Source organism: Lithobates pipiens, unplaced genomic scaffold (genome assembly GCF_037356315.1).
Source record: "Lithobates pipiens isolate NorthernLeopardFrog02 unplaced genomic scaffold, aLitPip1_a1.2 Scaffold_22, whole genome shotgun sequence".
NCBI classification, from domain to species: domain Eukaryota; kingdom Metazoa; phylum Chordata; class Amphibia; order Anura; family Ranidae; genus Lithobates; species Lithobates pipiens.
The window spans coordinates 43649027-43666048 of NW_027507784.1; the positions used below are offsets into that span (position 1 = coordinate 43649027).

General features: G+C 44.6%; 1 protein-coding gene across 3 annotated transcripts in view; it reads left to right on the forward strand.

Annotated features, from left to right (window-relative positions):
• Positions 1–1290: 1290 nt before the first annotated feature.
• The window catches only part of LOC143923704 (uncharacterized), a 48624-nt gene continuing 32892 nt past the window's right edge, over positions 1291–17022 (forward strand). For 2 of the 3 annotated variants that reach the window (XM_077447506.1, XM_077447508.1), the window contains exons 1-3: positions 1291–1400; positions 3318–3647; positions 14784–14891. In XM_077447506.1, the coding sequence (XP_077303632.1) occupies positions 1358–1400; positions 3318–3647; positions 14784–14891 (481 nt within the window). In that variant the 5' untranslated portion in view covers positions 1291–1357. The remainder of the gene's footprint in view (positions 1401–3317; positions 3648–14783; positions 14892–17022) is intronic. The other variant, XM_077447507.1, reaches the window with a different exon arrangement.

A 17022-nucleotide genomic window follows, 5' to 3' on the forward strand; every position in this document is an offset into this window, starting at 1 on the left:
TTATTTTAGCCAGTTCCCGTCCGGCGCACGCCGATGTACGTCGGCAGAATGGTACGGGCAGGCATATTGGCGTACAGGTACGTCCATTTTTTAATTCCGCCCTGCCATCGTGTGCGCGCCGCCACCAGCACGCACGCTGGTTGGGACCCCCGTGAGTCCGGTCGCGGGTCCCGCGGACTCGATCGCCATGGGGATACCCTCGATCGTCTCACAGTGCAGCTGAATGGGGAGATGCCGTTGTAAACAGCATCTCCCTGTTCTGCCTAGCAACAAGTGACGCTGATCTCTGCTCCATGTGATTGGAGCAGAGATCAGTGTTCACTAAATGAAAGCCCAACCCCCCCACAGTTAGTAACACACCCCTAGGAACACTTAACCCCTACACTGCCACCCACTGGTTAACCCCTTCACTGCCAGTGTCATTTACACAGGAATCACTGCATTTATATAGCAGTGATTATAAATGGTCCCAAAAATGTGTCAAAAATGTCGGATGTGTCTGCCACAATGTCGCAGTCACAATAAAAATCGCTGATCGCCGCCATTACTAGTAAAAAAAAAAATAATAAAAAATTATTAATAAAAATGCTATAAAACTATCCCTATTTTGTAAACGCTATAACTTTTGCGCAAACCAATCAATAATCGCTTATTGCGATTTTTTTACCAAAAATATGTAGAAGAATACGTATCGGCCTAAACTGAGGGAAATTTTTTTTTTATATATATTTTTGGGGGATATTTATTATAACAAAAAGTAAAAAAGAATGCGTCTTTTTCAAAATTGTCGCTCTATTTTTGTTTATAGCGCAAAAAATAAAAACCGCAGGGGTGATCAAATACCACCAAAAGAAAGCTCTATTTGTGGGAAAAAAAAGGACGTCAATGTTGTTTGGGAGCCACATCGCAAGACCGCGCAATTGTCAGTTAAAGCGACGCAGTGCCGAATCACAAAAAGTGGTCTGGTCTTAAGCCAGCAAAATGGTCCGGTCTGTAAGTGGTTAAGCTTATTTGTTTAAGAGTGCGGCGCTTTATTACCATTTTGTTTAGCAGAGGTGATGATGTCAGTGGGCCCAGGAACACTTCCTTATAGTCCATTGTGAGCGCAGACCAGTAGGGAGGTGGGGAGGGAGGGAGAATTCAACTCAGGTATGGTTCATTTTTAACTGGTTCCAGTGTGAGTGCCTCCTAGAGAAGGACAACTCAAGTTTGGATTTTATGACTTTGTTAGTCATTGTGGCTTTTATTGACTTCTCTTATTGACTTAACATTTTTATATATATTTTCCTTTCAGTTCTAGGCATGTGACGGGTGGATTTGGTGCAGATAAGGTTGCTGTGCTGCACAGGAAAGAGCCATGAAGTTTTCAGCTTTCTTTTTTCTACTGTTGCATTGTTCATGTAAGTAGAACTTGGCACGGCATTCATCGTTTGGCATTCCCAGGGCCACATTCACCATTAGGCTTTAGTAGGGACTTGGCTCATTTTTTATCATGTGTGATATCCTTGTTTTTAAAAAAAACTATGATAGCAAAACTGCAGATAAATACACTATATTGCCTAAAGTATTGGGACGCCTGCCTTTACACGCACATGAACTTTAATGGCACCCCAGTCTTAGTCCATAGGGTTCAATATTGAGTTGGCCCACCCTTTGCAGCTATAACAGCTTCAACTCTTCTGGGAAGGCCGTCCACAAGGTTTAGGAGTGTCTATGGGAATGTTTGACCATTCTTACAGAAGCGCATTTGTGAGGTCAGGCACTGATGTGGATGAGAAGGCCTGGCTTGCAGTTTTCGTTCTTATTAATCCCAAAAGTGTTGTTTCGGATTGAGGCCAGGACTCTGTGCAGGCCAGTCAAGTTCCTCCACCCCAAACTCGCTCATCCACGTCTTTATGGACTTTGCTTTGTGCACTGGTGCACAGTCATGTTGGAACAGGAAGGGGCCGTCCCCAAACTGTTCCCACCAAGTTGGGAGCATGAAATTGTTGAAAAATGTCTTGGTATGCTGACTTAAGAATTCTCTTCACTGGAACTAGGGGGCCAAGCCCAACCCCTGAAAAACAACCTCACACCATAATCCCCCCTCCACCAAATGATTTGGAGGGGTTTCCCAATATTTTTGGCAATATAGTGTAACTAAATGAGCGTTTGAAATCGATGTTTGATTCATGGTTAACCTGAATTGAAATCTTGTTTATCCAGTCTTGTGATTTACATGAATGTCAAGACTGTATTTATAGATATATTGGCATATTGCAAATATTAATAAGTGTATAATAATTGATTTGTACGAAAGTTATAGCATCTACAAACTATGGTATATTTACTGGAATTTACACAGATATGAACGCCGTACTGGTAATGGCAGTGATCAGCGACTTATAGTAGGACTTTGATAGTGTGGTGGGAAATCTGGGGCTAGCTGGTGCTGGCTAGGAGGCACACTAACTGACACTGACATTACTAGTGACAGTGCTAATACTGTACACTGTCACTGTACTGACACTGGGTGGGAAGGAGTTAACATCTAGGGGCAATCAAAATGTTAATTGTGTGTCTAACAATGTGTAATGTGTTTAATATGTGCTGCTTTTACTTTGCTATCTGGTTGTATTTTCTCCCTGTTTTGCAGAGAGAAAAAATGTTGGCAAACATGAGGGAACCATGTTGGCATTCATGGTTCCCTCAATGAACTGTAGCTCCCCAGTGCCGGCAGCACTCAAGCAATCCCAGAGCATGACACTCCCACCACCATGCTTGCCTATAGGCAAGACACACTTGTCTTTGTACTCCTCACCTGGTTGCCACCACACACGCTTGACACCATCTATACCAAATACGTTTATCTTGGTCTCATCAGACCACAGGGATGGTGGGAGCCCCTCGTAATCAGCATAATGAGTCAACTACTGCCATATTGAGAAAGGTATCTTTTGCTTTTTAAATTCATTATAACGAACATTCAAAATTGTTACGAAAAGTTAACGAAAATTCATATTTCGCACAAATCCAAATTGAATTTCGGACACGAATTATGAAATACGAATTAGCGGCTAATACGAAACGAAACAAAACAAATTTATTGATGGCGCACATGTCTAGTATGCAGGGTGGAAGACGACCACATTCACCTAAAGCACCTACAGGGGTACTACTACACATATAAATGAGACCTTACTGTCCCAGAGTGAAAATGCTCACTCCTCCACTGTAATTTAACTTTACATATTTGCTGCTAAAGTTTCTGTTTTGCTCAGAGTCATTCCAGTTTCCTTGGCAAGTCCAGTTTTGATTTTTCTCTTTTGTTGGTTCAGGTTCAGGACTGGATGTTGTGGCACCCAGAACTCACAATGCTTTGGTTGGATCCACCACTGTTATCCCCTGCTCATTCACAGTGAATAGTCCTCCCATAGACCCCCAATTCCTGACCATCTTGTGGCAGTATGAAGAGAAAGAATTAGTAAGATATGACAACAAGGAGATATCTGACACCTTGAGGATTTCCATCGATGAGGAGGAGGCCAGACAGGGTAATGTTTCACTGACCATCCACAATGTGACCATCGATGACCAGGGGACCTACAAGTGTTTAGTCATCTACAGTTCCAACAAGGGGGTGAAGGAGATTCAGTTAAATATTCAAGGTAAGTTAATAAGCATTTTTTTGAAAAGTAAACTCAAGGGAAATGTTCAGTTTTTACATCTCTCCATGTGGGTTTTGACAGGCTGATAGTTAGGACTGTGATTGTACTAGTTGGTTCTGGGACACGGCTAGAATTTTTTATTTTTTTTTGGAACACTGTAATGTACCTGTATATAGCCTTGTAAATAACACAAATAAACACACCATTGGTTGTTACTGTATCACTGGACTGGTATCTGTGCCTGAGTTGCTCATCCCAGGGAGCATTTTACCTGCTACTTGGCCCCAGCTCACATGGGGTGGAGGATGCGGGCAGTAAGAGCAATAAACTAAAGGGCCAGTATCAGGAGTGACTGAACATGGAGGAGTTTATAAAAAACAGTTGGTGTTGTCTAATACTGCACAACACTGCACAACAGCAAGCAAAAGCTGTACAGCAACAAACAAACACTGTACTACAGCAGCAGGTTAGTGCAGTGCAGTTGTAGGCAGATGCAGTCTACAGTTTCCACTGAAGGTGGCGCTCATCCTTACTGGCATTGCAACTGAAGGAGAAAGTCAAGACTTTTTTTCTCTATGGTTTCCTTGGTTTCCAGTGATTCGGTTGGATGTGCTGGATCCAAGTGACCCTGGGAGTCATCTTGGGGCATGCAGAGTCTTTTTAAGTCTCTGCCCCCCCAGTTTTGGTACACATTTTGCAAGGGGCTAGTGAAGGGACAAGATACCCATCTGTCAGGGACAGCACTAGCAGTAGGGAGAGCTTCCAGAGGACTGGAAGAAGAGTAGGGCCTACGTCTGCATCGTCAGGAAGCTCCCTTTGACAGACGCAGTTGGCAGCTCAGGCTTATATGTACCTATCCAACACAGGAACAAACACAGGTGTTGATTCAGCAGATTCAACAGCAGATCAAGGCTGTACAAGAACAAAAACACATGTTGTTTTAAAAGTTAGCAAGTAGTGTGGGAACAGAAAGGCATTCACAGAGGTGGTGCAAACACTTGCACCGGTCTCCTACTAAAGCTGCAGGTGTTCTTGACAGCTCCTCAGCCATCCATAATGGTCGCTTTCTGTTTAAGATGACTGCTGATGAAGACCCTTTCTGGTTAATATGAAACAGCTGCCAAGAGGGAAGAAGCAAGAATGGTGGCCCCTATGCTAACTAGAGAATCACAAAAAAACTATTATGATTTGGAGTTTGGAGCCCTCACACCACTCCTGCGGCTGCACAGCATCCCCCTCATCTCCGTTCTCAACTTGTCTCAGCAGTTGGCGGCAGAGAGGAGGAAAGAACTCAACCAGATCCTGCACTTCTCTGTGTAGCCACAGTACCCCCTGGTCTCAGTATTCAGCAGATTACAGAAGCTGACTCCAGCCCTCCTCTGATCCTCCTCCAGACAATCCACTTTCTGCTTCCCTGCTCTGACCCCAGCTTCTTCCTGGCAGCAGAACAAGATAAAAGGGGATGCATTGTGATGTAAGGAATGTTGGGACTCTTGACATCTGATGGCATGGGAGCTCTGGACATCTAGTCATACAGATACAACTGGCCCTTTGAGGGCAACCATAAAACTGATGTGGCCTGCAATGAAATTGAGTTTGACAACTTTATTCTAGATTATGACAAGGTCAAGTGGGTAATGCTGGCAAAGCTGAATGTTACCTTGTGGGAATGAGTACAGTGGGTCCAGCTGGTCCTTTAACCACTTAAGCCCCGGACCAATTTGCAGCCAAAGGACCAAGCCCCTTTTTGCGATTCGGCACTGCGTTGCTTTAACTGACAATTGCGCGGTCGTGCGACGTGGCTACCAAACAAAATTGGCGTCCTTTTTTTCCCACAAATAGAGCTTTCTTTTGGTGGTATTTGATCACCGCGGTTTTTATTTTATGCGCTATAAACAAAAATAGAGCGACAATTTTGAAAAAATGCAATATTTTTTACATTTTGCTATAATAAATATCCCCAAAAAATATATAAAAAAACATTTTTTCCTCAGTTTACATATTCTTCTACATATTCTTGGTAAAAAAAAAAAATCTTCAATAAGCGATTATTGATTGGTTTGCGCAAAAGTTATAGCGTTTACAAAATAGGGGATAGTTTTATAGCATTTTTATTAATATTTTTTTTTTACTAGTAATGGTGGCGATCAGCGATTTTTACTGTGACTGTGACATTATGGCGGACACATCGGACATTTTTGGGACCATTGTCATTTATACAGCAATCAGTGCTATTTAAATGCACTGATTCCTGTGTAAATGACACTAGCAGTGAAGGAGTTAACCACTAGGGGGCAGTGTAGGTGTTATGTATGACGTTATGTGTTTTTTTTTATTGTAGGGGGCATGGCCTGGCATGTGATGTCACTGATCGTTTTTCCCTATAAAAGGGAAGAGAGGATCAGTGACAGCCACACAGGGAAGCATGGGGAGAGGTTTGTTTACACAGACCTCTCCATGTTTTTCAGCTCTGTGACCTGATCACAGGACACCAGTGGCGATCAGGTCCGCTGGTCCCACGGTCACGGAGCTTAGGACTGGGTCGGGGGCGCCGCCGGCGGCGCGCTCCCGACCCACGGCTGGGCACTTAAAAAGCAGCGTACAGGTACGTGCTTGTGCCCGGCCGTGCCATTCTGCTGAGGTATATGTGAAGGAGGCGGTCCTTAAAGTGGTTGTAAACCCTTACAAACCACTTTGACCTACAGGTAAGCCTAGATTAAGGCTTACCTGTAGGTCCAAGAAATATCTCCTAAACCTATACTGTTTAGGAGATATTTGCCTGAAGACAGGCACCGCTGTCTACGGCGCATGCACCGTAGACAGTGACGCGCAGGCGCACTGAGCGCGGCATTTCCAACAATGGATCTGCCGCGCGTGTCGGCTCCCGTGCGCATGCGCGGGAGTGACGTCATCGCGGCTCCACCGAATGACAGCGGCGGAGCTGCGAGACGCCACCAGCAAGATGGATGCGTCGGACTACAGGGGACAGCGGTGACATCGCTGGCTCCTGTGTCAGGTAAGTGACACATAATGGGCTACTATGCGATTCATAGTAGTCCATTATGCTTTGCCTTTGCAGGGAATGAAAGAGGAAGTAAACTCATCAGGGTTTACTTCCTTTTTAAGTGGTTACATTTGGAACAAATACAGCTGTTCACATTCCAACAGACAACAATGGATATGTTAAAACAGTTGACAATAAAAATAATTATAATAGGATTGCGCTGGAAACTAACATAAAAGTAACCAAATAACAAACCAAATGTATTTTAAATTAGCTAGATCAATGATTGAACTAACACACCAAGTAATCTGGAACACTTTACATAATTATTTAATTCTTTAAAAAACTATTTAAATCAACATCTATGTTTAGACCAGCAGGTTGTAAAGTATCTAAATGATATAGCCATTTAGTTTCATTTTAGGATACTGCTTAAGGATCGTCTCCTGCACATATATGTCGGCAGAATGGCACGGCTGGGCACAAGCACGTACCTGTATGTTGCTCTTTAACCACTTCCCCACCAGCGCACGACAATGTACGTCGACAGAATGGCACGGGCAGGCATATTGGCGTACAGGTACGTCCAATATTCTATGCCGCCCGCGCTGGTCGGGACCCCCGTCAGTCCGGTCGCGGGACCCGCGGACTCGATCGCCGAGGGCATCCCCGCGATCGTCTCACGGAGCGGCCGAATGGAGGAAATGCTGTGTAAACAACATTTCTCCATTCCGCCTAGCAACTAGTGACGCTGATCTCTGCTCCATGTGATTGGAGCAGAGATCAGTGTTCACTAAATGAAAGCCCAACCCCCCCACAGTTAGTAACACACCCCTAGGAACACTTAACCCCTACACTGCCACCCACTGGTTAACCCTTTCACTGCCAGTGTCATTTACACAGGAATCACTGCATTTATATAGCAGTGATTACTGTATAAATGACAATGGTCCCAAAAATGTGTCAAAAAGTCCGACGGGTCCCCCACAATGTCGCAGTCACAATAAAAATCGCTGATCGCCGCCATTACTAGTAAAAAAAATACAAAATTATTAATAAAAATGCTATAAAACTATCCCTATTTTGTAAACGCTATAACTTTTGCGCAAACCAAATCAATAATCGCTTATTGCGATTTTTTTTACCAAAAATATGTAGAAGAATACGTATCCGCCTAAACCGAGGGAAAAAATTTTTTTTTATATATATTTTTTGAGGATATTTATTATAACAAAAAGTAAAAAATAATGCGTTTTTTTCAAAATTGTCGCTCTATTTTTGTTTATAGCGCAAAAAATAAAAACTGCAGGGGTGATCAAATACCACCAAAAGAAAGCTCTATTTGTGGGAAAAAAAGGACGCCAATTTTGTTTGGGAGCCACGTCGCACGACCGCGCAATTGTCAGTTAAAGCGACGCAGTGCCGAATCGCAAAAAGTGGTCTGGTCTTTGACCAGCAAAATGGTCCGGTCTGAAAGTGGTTAAGTGCTCAGCCATGGGTCGGGAGCACGCCACTGGCGGCACGCTCCCGACCCGGTCGTAAGCATCCTAAGCGTAAACAAACCTCTCCTCGTGCTTCCTACTGAGCCTGTCACTGATTGTCTGTTGCCTGTTATAGGGAAAGACGATCAGTGACATCACATGCCAGGCCATGCTCCCCTACAGTTAAAAAAAAACCACACACGCTTAATCCCTCCCCGCCCCCTAGTGGTAAACCCCTTCACTGCCAGTGTCATTTACACTGGAATCAGTGCATTTAAATAGCAGTGATTGCTGTATAAATGACAATGGTCCCAAAAATGTGTCAAAAATGTCTGATGTGTCCGCCATATTGTAGCAGTCACAAGAAAAATCGCTGATTGCCGCCATTACTAGTAAAAAAAAAATATTAATAAAAATGCTATAAAACTATCCCCTATTTTGTAAATGCTATAACTTTTGCACAAGCCAAGCAATAATCGCTAAGTGTGATTTTTTATTTTTTTTTTATACCAAAAATATGTAAAAGATATGTATCGGCCTAAACTGAGGAAAAAAAATGTTTTTTATATATTTTTTGGGGCTATATATTATAGCAAAAAGTAAAAAATATAAAAAAAAATTCAAAATTGTCGCTCTATTTTTGTTTATAGCGCAAAAAATAAAAACCGCAGGGGTGATCAAATACCACCAAAAGAAAGCTCTATTTGTGGGAAAAAAGGGACGCCAATTTTGCTTGGGAGCCACGTCACATGACCACGCCAAATTGGTCCGGGGCTTAAGTGGTTAAAATGGGTCCCTTTCCAGTGTTTTTTTTTCACTTTATCTATTCCAAAGAAGATTGCTAAGGTGGGGGTTACTATTATGGAGTAACCTGAAATGATTCGAAAGGCTATGCTTCGAGGAGCGATTTTTTAATGTTGGCTAAAGGTTCGTTGATTCTAATACGTAATACGTAATACCTACATACTGTTTTGGGCACGGGCATTCTATTACATATGTAACATTTTCTGAATTGTAGGTGATTAATGGTTTAATTTTAAATGATTTAAATAATTTTATTATTAGTTACTACTGAATGGAAACTATAAATTTTTCTTTTTGTCCTCTTAATGGTTTTGCATGCTTTGCACCTAGTGCAATAATGAAAACCTTCCCTGTTAAGGAGGGGGGGGAGGGTGGTTGGAATATTGGGTGCAATTCTGTTTTGTAAAAGCCTGGGGCTCGCTTGTAAATAAATTGTGGTTTTGCAGGCAGTACCTGTTTTAAATCTTTATCTTTTAAAAGAATGGGCCAGAATTGTTTAAAAATCTTTTCTACTTCTCTGTATTGGCGGTTAAAGCCTGTCAAAAAAAGCTAGATCTGCTCTGAAAGGTGCCTTGTGCTTTTTTATTAGAAGATTTTCTCTGTTCATATTGAGAACTTGCGCTTGCCATTTATGTAGTGCATGCAGTGAATAGCCTTTTTCTACAAATCTGTCTGTGAGGATGGAGAATTGTGCTTTGTAGTTCTCTACATTGTCACAATTCCATCTAAGGAATATATACTGGTCCTTGGGGATTGCTGTGAGCCATTTGGGGTGGTGACAATTTTAGACTGGAACATAGCCGTTCCAGTGTTCCGTGTCTTTAAAGAACGTATGTGTAGTAATTTTGTTCGCTGTGATTATTGATACCAAATCTAAATAATTGATGGACGTAGTGTCCCATGTGGCTGAAAACATCAGTCCATATCTGTTGATATTCATCATTTCTAGGAACTTTGTTAGACTGGTGAAAGGACCCTTCCACATTTTTACAATATCATTTACCGTATATACTCGAGTATAGGTCGATCCGAATATAAGCCGAGGCCCCTAATTTACCACAAAAAAACTGGGAAAACTTATTGACTCGTGTATAAGCCGAGGGTGAGACATCCCTGTGTCCATCCCTGTGTCCCGTCCATCCCTGTGTCCATCCCTGTGTCCCGTCCATCCCTGTGTCCCGTCCATCCCTGTGTCCATCCCTGTGTCCCGTCCATCCCTGTGTCCATCCCTGTCTCCCGTCCATCCCTGTGTCCATCCCTGTGTCCATCCCTGTGTCCCGTCCATCCCTGTGTCCATCCCTGTGTCCCGTCCATCCCTGTGTCCATCCCTGTGTCCATCCCTGTGTCCCGTCCATCCCTGTGTCCCGTCCATCCCTGTGTCCATCCCTGTGTCCCGTCCATCCCTGTGTCCATCCCTGTGTCTCGTCCGTCGCTGTGTCCCGTCCGTCGCTGTGTCCCGTCTGTCGCTGTGTCCATCCCTGCCTACCTGTGCCAATCTGCAGCCTCTGTGTGCAGTGCCGCACCTCTCCTCCTCATCTGACAGATGGCGGCCATTCCTCTGTTCAAAAGCCGCGCCTCTCTGTCTGTGATAGGCGGAACACTCAATTTCCCAGCAGTCAGTGTTCCGCCTATCACTGACATCCTCTCATCCTCATCCGTAGTATGACAATGAGCGGATGTCCGTGATAGGCGGAACACTGACTGCTGGGAAATTGAGTGTTCGGCCTATCACAGACAGGGAGGCGCGGCTTTTGAATAGTGGAATGGCCGCCGTCTGTCTGCTCGACACGCTGATCGGGCAGGCAGACGGCGGTGACTCGAGTATAAGCCGAGGGGGGCACTTTCAGCCTAAAAAAAGGGGGTGAAAATCTCGGCTTATACTCGAGTATATACGGTATGTACCTATATATATAATTTGAGGCTAATCCACTGTTGTCCATAGATGTTCTTTTGCTCCCATTTATTTAATACAAATTTTGCCACTCTGGGAGCATAACAAGCTCCCATTGTGACTCTCTTAATTTGGTTGCAGTATGTCCCTTGATACCAAAAATAATTATTCACATAGCTAGTTTTACAGCTAGCTGCAAGACCATCTTTTTGTTTAATATTAGTATATAGGGATTCAACATCTACTGTAACTAATATGGTAACTGCATGAGTTTTTACTGTAGTTTTATGAATTTTTATAAGTTCTCTACTGTCCTTGAGATAAGATTCCCCCTTTAGAACTAGCGGTTGAGGGAATATATCTAAATATTCACCTACCCTAGAAAAAAGGGAACCAATCCCGCTCAGGATTGGCTGCCCTAAGGAATTGTCTATTGTTTTGTGGACTTTTTGGACAATGTAGAGGACAGGGAGTATGGGGGCATGTGGGACAAGGTATTTTGCCTCTTTCTTGTCTAAAAATGTTTCTGTGATGCCCTTTTTAACCCATTCTGTGAGTTCAGCTTTTAATTTTAAAGTGGGGTCACCCTTTGTGCACAAAAATGTTTTTTAATGTTTAGTTTTCTGGCATATTTTTCAATATCTATGTAGGTCTCAAACTTGTCCAGATATTTATCTGGAGAAAATTTGAGTCCCTGGGCTAAAACTTAGTGTGCTTAGCTGAGAAAGGCCCCCCTCCAGATGAAAGGAACAAAAATGTTTGTGAAGACTTCTGGGATGTATGACTTAATTTTGGCCTAGGCCAGAAACCAGAAAGCAACTGAAGAAATGAAACAAAAAAGTTTAAAACAAGTAAATATAATACACCTATACTTCACAAATGCACATCAAAACCTAGGGGCAGGGACTTAAACAGACTCTGCATGACCAAAGATGGCCACCATTCTCATCTGTCTGCAGTGTAGCCAACAAGAATGCTGCTCCAGGGGACCGAAGGAACCTTAGGCCGCGTACACACGGGCGGACTGTTCGCTCAACTTTGTCCGCTGAACAGTGTTTCAGCGGACAGTCCGCTCGTGTGTGGGGCTTCAGCGGACAGTTTCAGCGGACAGTTTGACGAACAAAGTTTTTCGGAAATTCCGAAAAACTGTCCGCTGAAACTTTGTTTGAGCGAACAGTCCGCCCGTGTGTAGGCCACTTTCGAAATGAGCAAACTGTTCCCGCTCGGAGGAAAGTCTGCTCATTTCGAGAGGGTCTCCAGGTAGGCGGGGCCCGCGAAGGAGACGTCGCGGACCCCGCCGCCTGGTATGGACTTAAAGGGGAAACCCAACGGCGAAAAAAATCGGCGTGGGGGTCCCCCCAAAGTCCACAACAGACCCTTGTCCGAGCACGCTACCCGGACGGCCAGGAAAGGGGGGCGAGCGAGCGCGCCCCCCCTCCCGAGCCGTACCAGGCCGCGTGCCCTCAACATGGGGGGTGCCTTGGGGAAGGGGGGGCCGCGCGGCCCCCCCACCCCAAAGCACCTTGTCCCCATGTTGATGAGGACAAGGGCCTCTTCCCGACAACCCTGGCCGTTGGTTGTCGGGGTCTGCGGGCGGGGGGCTTATCGGAATCCGGGAGCCCCCTTTAATAAGGGGGCCCCCGGATACCGGCCCCCCACCCTATGTGAATGAGTATGGGGTACAATGTACCCCTACCCATTCACCTGTGAAATAAAGTACAAAAAAAAAACACAACACAGGGAAAAAATATTTTATTGCACAGCTCCGGGGGTCTTCCGTCTTCGGGGGTCTTCTCGCCAGACTCCTCCGCTATCTTCTTGTAGCTCTTTTGCTAGCGGAGGAGTCCGGCTTTCTTCCTCCCCGCCGCCGGCCTCTTCTCCCGACTTCGGGGGTCTTGTTCCCCTCTTCGGTTCTTCTGCCGGGCCACCGCGCCTTCTTGTAGCTCTTTTGCAGGCGGTGGCCCGGTCTTCTGTCGCCGCCGCCTTCCGTTCTTCGTCTTCGTCTTCTTCTTCTTCTTCTTCTTCTCCAGGAGATGTTGACACGTCGCTCTCTCTGGCCGGAATGCCAGAGCCGCCCTGCGCTGCCACTTATATAGTGACAATGGGGCGGTGTCACATGGTATATGTCACATGGGTTGGTCACATGGGTTGATGTCACATGGGGACTATGACATCGTAAGGGGGCGGGGTCACCATGTGACCAACCCATGTGACATATACCATGTGACACCGCCCCATTGTCACTATATAAGTGGCAGCGCAGGGCGGCTCTGGCATTCCGGCCGGAGAGAGCGACGTGTCAACATCTCCTGGAGAAGAAGAAGAAGAAGACAAAGACGAAGAACGGAAGGCGGCGGCGACAGAAGACCGGGCCACCGCCTGCAAAAGAGCTACAAGAAGGCGCGGTGGCCCGGCAGAAGAACCGAAGAGGGGGACAAGACCCCCGAAGTCGGGAGAAGAGGCCGGCGGCGGGGAGGAAGAAAGCCGGACTCCTCCGCTAGCAAAAGAGCTACAAGAAGATAGCGGAGGAGTCCGGCGAGAAGACCCCCGAAGACGGAAGACCCCCGGAGCTGTGCAATAAAATTTTTTTTCCCTGTGTTGTGTTTTTTTTTGTACTTTATTTCACAGGTGAATGGGTAGGGGTACATTGTACCCCATACTCATTCACATAGGGTGGGGGGCCGGTATCCGGGGGCCCCCTTATTAAAGGGGGCTCCCGGATTCCGATAAGCCCCCCGCCCGCAGACCCCGACAACCAACGGCCAGGGTTGTCGGGAAGAGGCCCTTGTCCTCATCAACATGGGGACAAGGTGCTTTGGGGTGGGGGGGCCGCGCGGCCCCCCTTTCCCCAAGGCACCCCCCATGTTGAGGGCACGCGGCCTGGTACGGCTCGGGAGGGGGGGCGCGCTCGCTCGCCCCCCTTTCCTGGCCGGCCGGGTAGCGTGCTCGGACAAGGGTCTGTTGTGGACTTTGGGGGGACCCCCACGCCGATTTTTTTCGCGTTGGGGTTCCCCTTTAAGTCCATTCCAGGCGGCGGAGCCCGCGACGTCTCCGTCGCGGGCCCCGCCTACCTTGACACGCGCTCGAAATGAGCGGACTGTTGCCTTGTGTGTGGGCGAGTCCGCTCATTTCAAAAGTTGCGCGGACTTAGTACGACGAACAAAGTTTGCCGTATTTGTCCGCTCAAAAAGTGCCGTGTGTGGGCGTGTTCGTTCATTCAAAAGTTTGAGCGGACTGTTTGACGAACTTAGTTTCGGCAAACAGTCCCCGCGTGTGTACGCCACCTTAGAGAAACCAAGTTTCTCTTGACTTCCCCTCTAGCTGCAGTACTGCTCTGGTCCAGCGCCACCTACAGTGGAGAAAAGAGACTGTATGTACCTACATATTTACTTAGGCTAGCAACACAAAGAAAAATAGTTCATGCTGATTGAGAAATTTTAGTTCCACTTTAATCCCCTTGATGTAGAAATGAAATGATTAATTGATGGGAATAGGATGGAGCTTTCCAGGAGGAAGTCAAATGGCACCTATAATAAATGGGACCGGAAATCAGAAGAGGCCAAATAACATCTCTTGTGTGGAGGGTCACAAGACTTTGAATAGTCCACTGATAAAAAAACGTAATAAAACTGGTAAAATCCCAGGTAATTAACAGTATGTAATACAACTACGGTATGTAATTTATCTATCTATCTATCTATCTATCTATCTATCTATCTATCTATCTATCTATCTATCTATTGTCTACATATCTACATGATCTATCACAATATACTGTATTTATTGGCGTATAACACTCACTTTTTCAGCATGAAAATCGGGTGCAAATAGCGTGTGCGTGTTATACGCCAATACAAAAATTTTATTTTTTTCCTGAAACGTCCCTCTTAAAATGAATGTGCGTGTTATACACCTGTGCGTGTTATACGCCGATAAATACGGTATTTTTTTTTCAGATGGGAAGGATTCCCAAACACTAACCATTGCAGCAATAGTAACATCAATACTATTAGTATCTGGGATTTCAGCAGCATTAATTCTCGTTTTCATCTTCAAGAAAAAATGTGAGTCAAGTACTTTTTGCAGAATTATTCTTGTAGATTATAAAGTGTCCTCTTGATAGAAAAATATCATTCGATAGATGGTAAGCTCATATTGGTTCAAGCCCAAGCTTGTTTTAAAGTGGACCTGTGCTTGGTCCACAGTAAAGATGATATAATTTTCTGTGGAACCTCCAGGGGGCCCAGAGTCAGAGTTGCATCATGGGAGAAATAGGGGACTTCAGATACCCCCCCTCCCTTAATTGTAAGTGTCAGGTAGTCAATTTGCACTCCAGTTGGTGAATGGAGGAGAAGGAGAGTAGATGTTTGGAGAACATAAGCACAGGCTCATTTTTTGGCGTGGTATCTTGAAAGCAGAACTGTGGCTAGACCATTGACATTCAAATATATATATACAAATTCTTAACAAACAGGAAAAACATTGTAAAATAGGTCCTCACTGTAGTTGTCAGCACTACAAATCATCCTCAAGCTTACAAGTCCTTCAAGTTTGGTTTTAAACACCTTACTTCTGCTTTGTTTTTTGAGTGATGTTTATACAGTCATAGCTCCCAACTGTCCCTGATTTGGAGGGACTGCCCCCGATTTGGAGCAATGTCCCCCTGTCCCTCTTTCCTCCTCATTTGTCCCTCATTTTGGTCTAATCTACAGAGTTGTATTTAAAATGCACTTTTTATCTATCAAAAAGGTTTCCAGCGCTAAACCTTTCATCTATATTACTGCATTTGTAAATCGCAAAGGCCAGTATAAAGGAATAGTAGTGGTAAAAAAAAAAGCACTTGTGGGTTTAACCAATCTTTCTTTTGTTCACGTCTCCTTTAAGGGGGCGTGGCAAGGGGTGTGTCCTATGCCTGCATACTTTTGCTGATAGATGTCCCTCATTCCTCATTCTCAAAAAGTTAGGAGGTATGATACAGTAAATGTCACTTCAGAAAAAAACCTTGGGCAGCAAGTGTGCTCCTTAATGTCTGTGAACTTGGATTGTAAGCTCTTAGGACCAGAAGCCTCCTAACCCTCTTGTATTGAATTGTATTGCGATTGTACTGTCTCTCTTTATATTGTAAAGCACTGCACAAATTGTTGGTACTATTTAAACAATAGGTTACCCAAACATTTTATACTCTGATGTGAACCGGTTATACCCTGCACTTGTGCTAAAAAAAAGGATCCTGTTCTCTTTGTATTTTTTCTTTTGGATCAAATCCCTGTTGTTCCTGCCAGTCCCTCTGCTCTCTTATTTCAACCTGACCATGCTAAGCATGAGAGAACATCCTATGTTGCATGGTCAGTATTCTAGCTGTGCTGGCCTGTCCTCCAATGATCACACTTGTGCTGACACGCCCCCTGTACAAACATTTTCTGGGAATCAGCTTACTGCTGTTTCTCCACCCCTAGCTACTTATTCAGCTGGGAACAGAGGTTATGCAATCATGGTAATCATATATTTATTGTTCCCTAATATGTATGGTGCAGTCATCTCTTTGTTATGTGTATCCCGTTGACTTCAATACAAAATCATGTCACATTGACTTCAATGCAAAATTGTGTCTCATTTACTTCAATGCAAAAATCGCATCCTATTGACTTCAATGCAAAAGCGCCTGCTAGTGACTTCAGTGCAAAAACATCCCCGAGCGACTTCAATGCAAAATCGAACCCATTCACTTTAATGCAAAAATGCCCCGGATCAATTCTCATCCCAGTCACAGGATGGGATGTCCCCAATGCACAGAAGTGAGCAAGTAGTGAGCACATTTGGTCTCCTGTACTATGTCCGCAGTCTCTGACCGTCTCCTTTAGCATGTCCGCAGTCTCTGACCGTCTCCTTTAGCATGTCCGCAGTCTCTGACTGTCTCCTTTAGCATTTTCACAGTCTCTAACCATCTCGACATGTTTCACTGAATGTTTATACAGCTTCTTCAGGAGTATATACTCCTGAAGAAGCTGTATTAACATCCAGCAAAACATGTCGAGTGAAAGCATTATTTTATTTCAATGAGAGTATGCATCTGTTGAAAAAGTGTTTTTATGAAATGACTTTTTATCAATTTATAATAAATTGTCTATAAATGTTTGTCTAATTAATGTGTGATGTAAAAACTGCAGGGGATGGAGCGTGATTGACTGATAATCC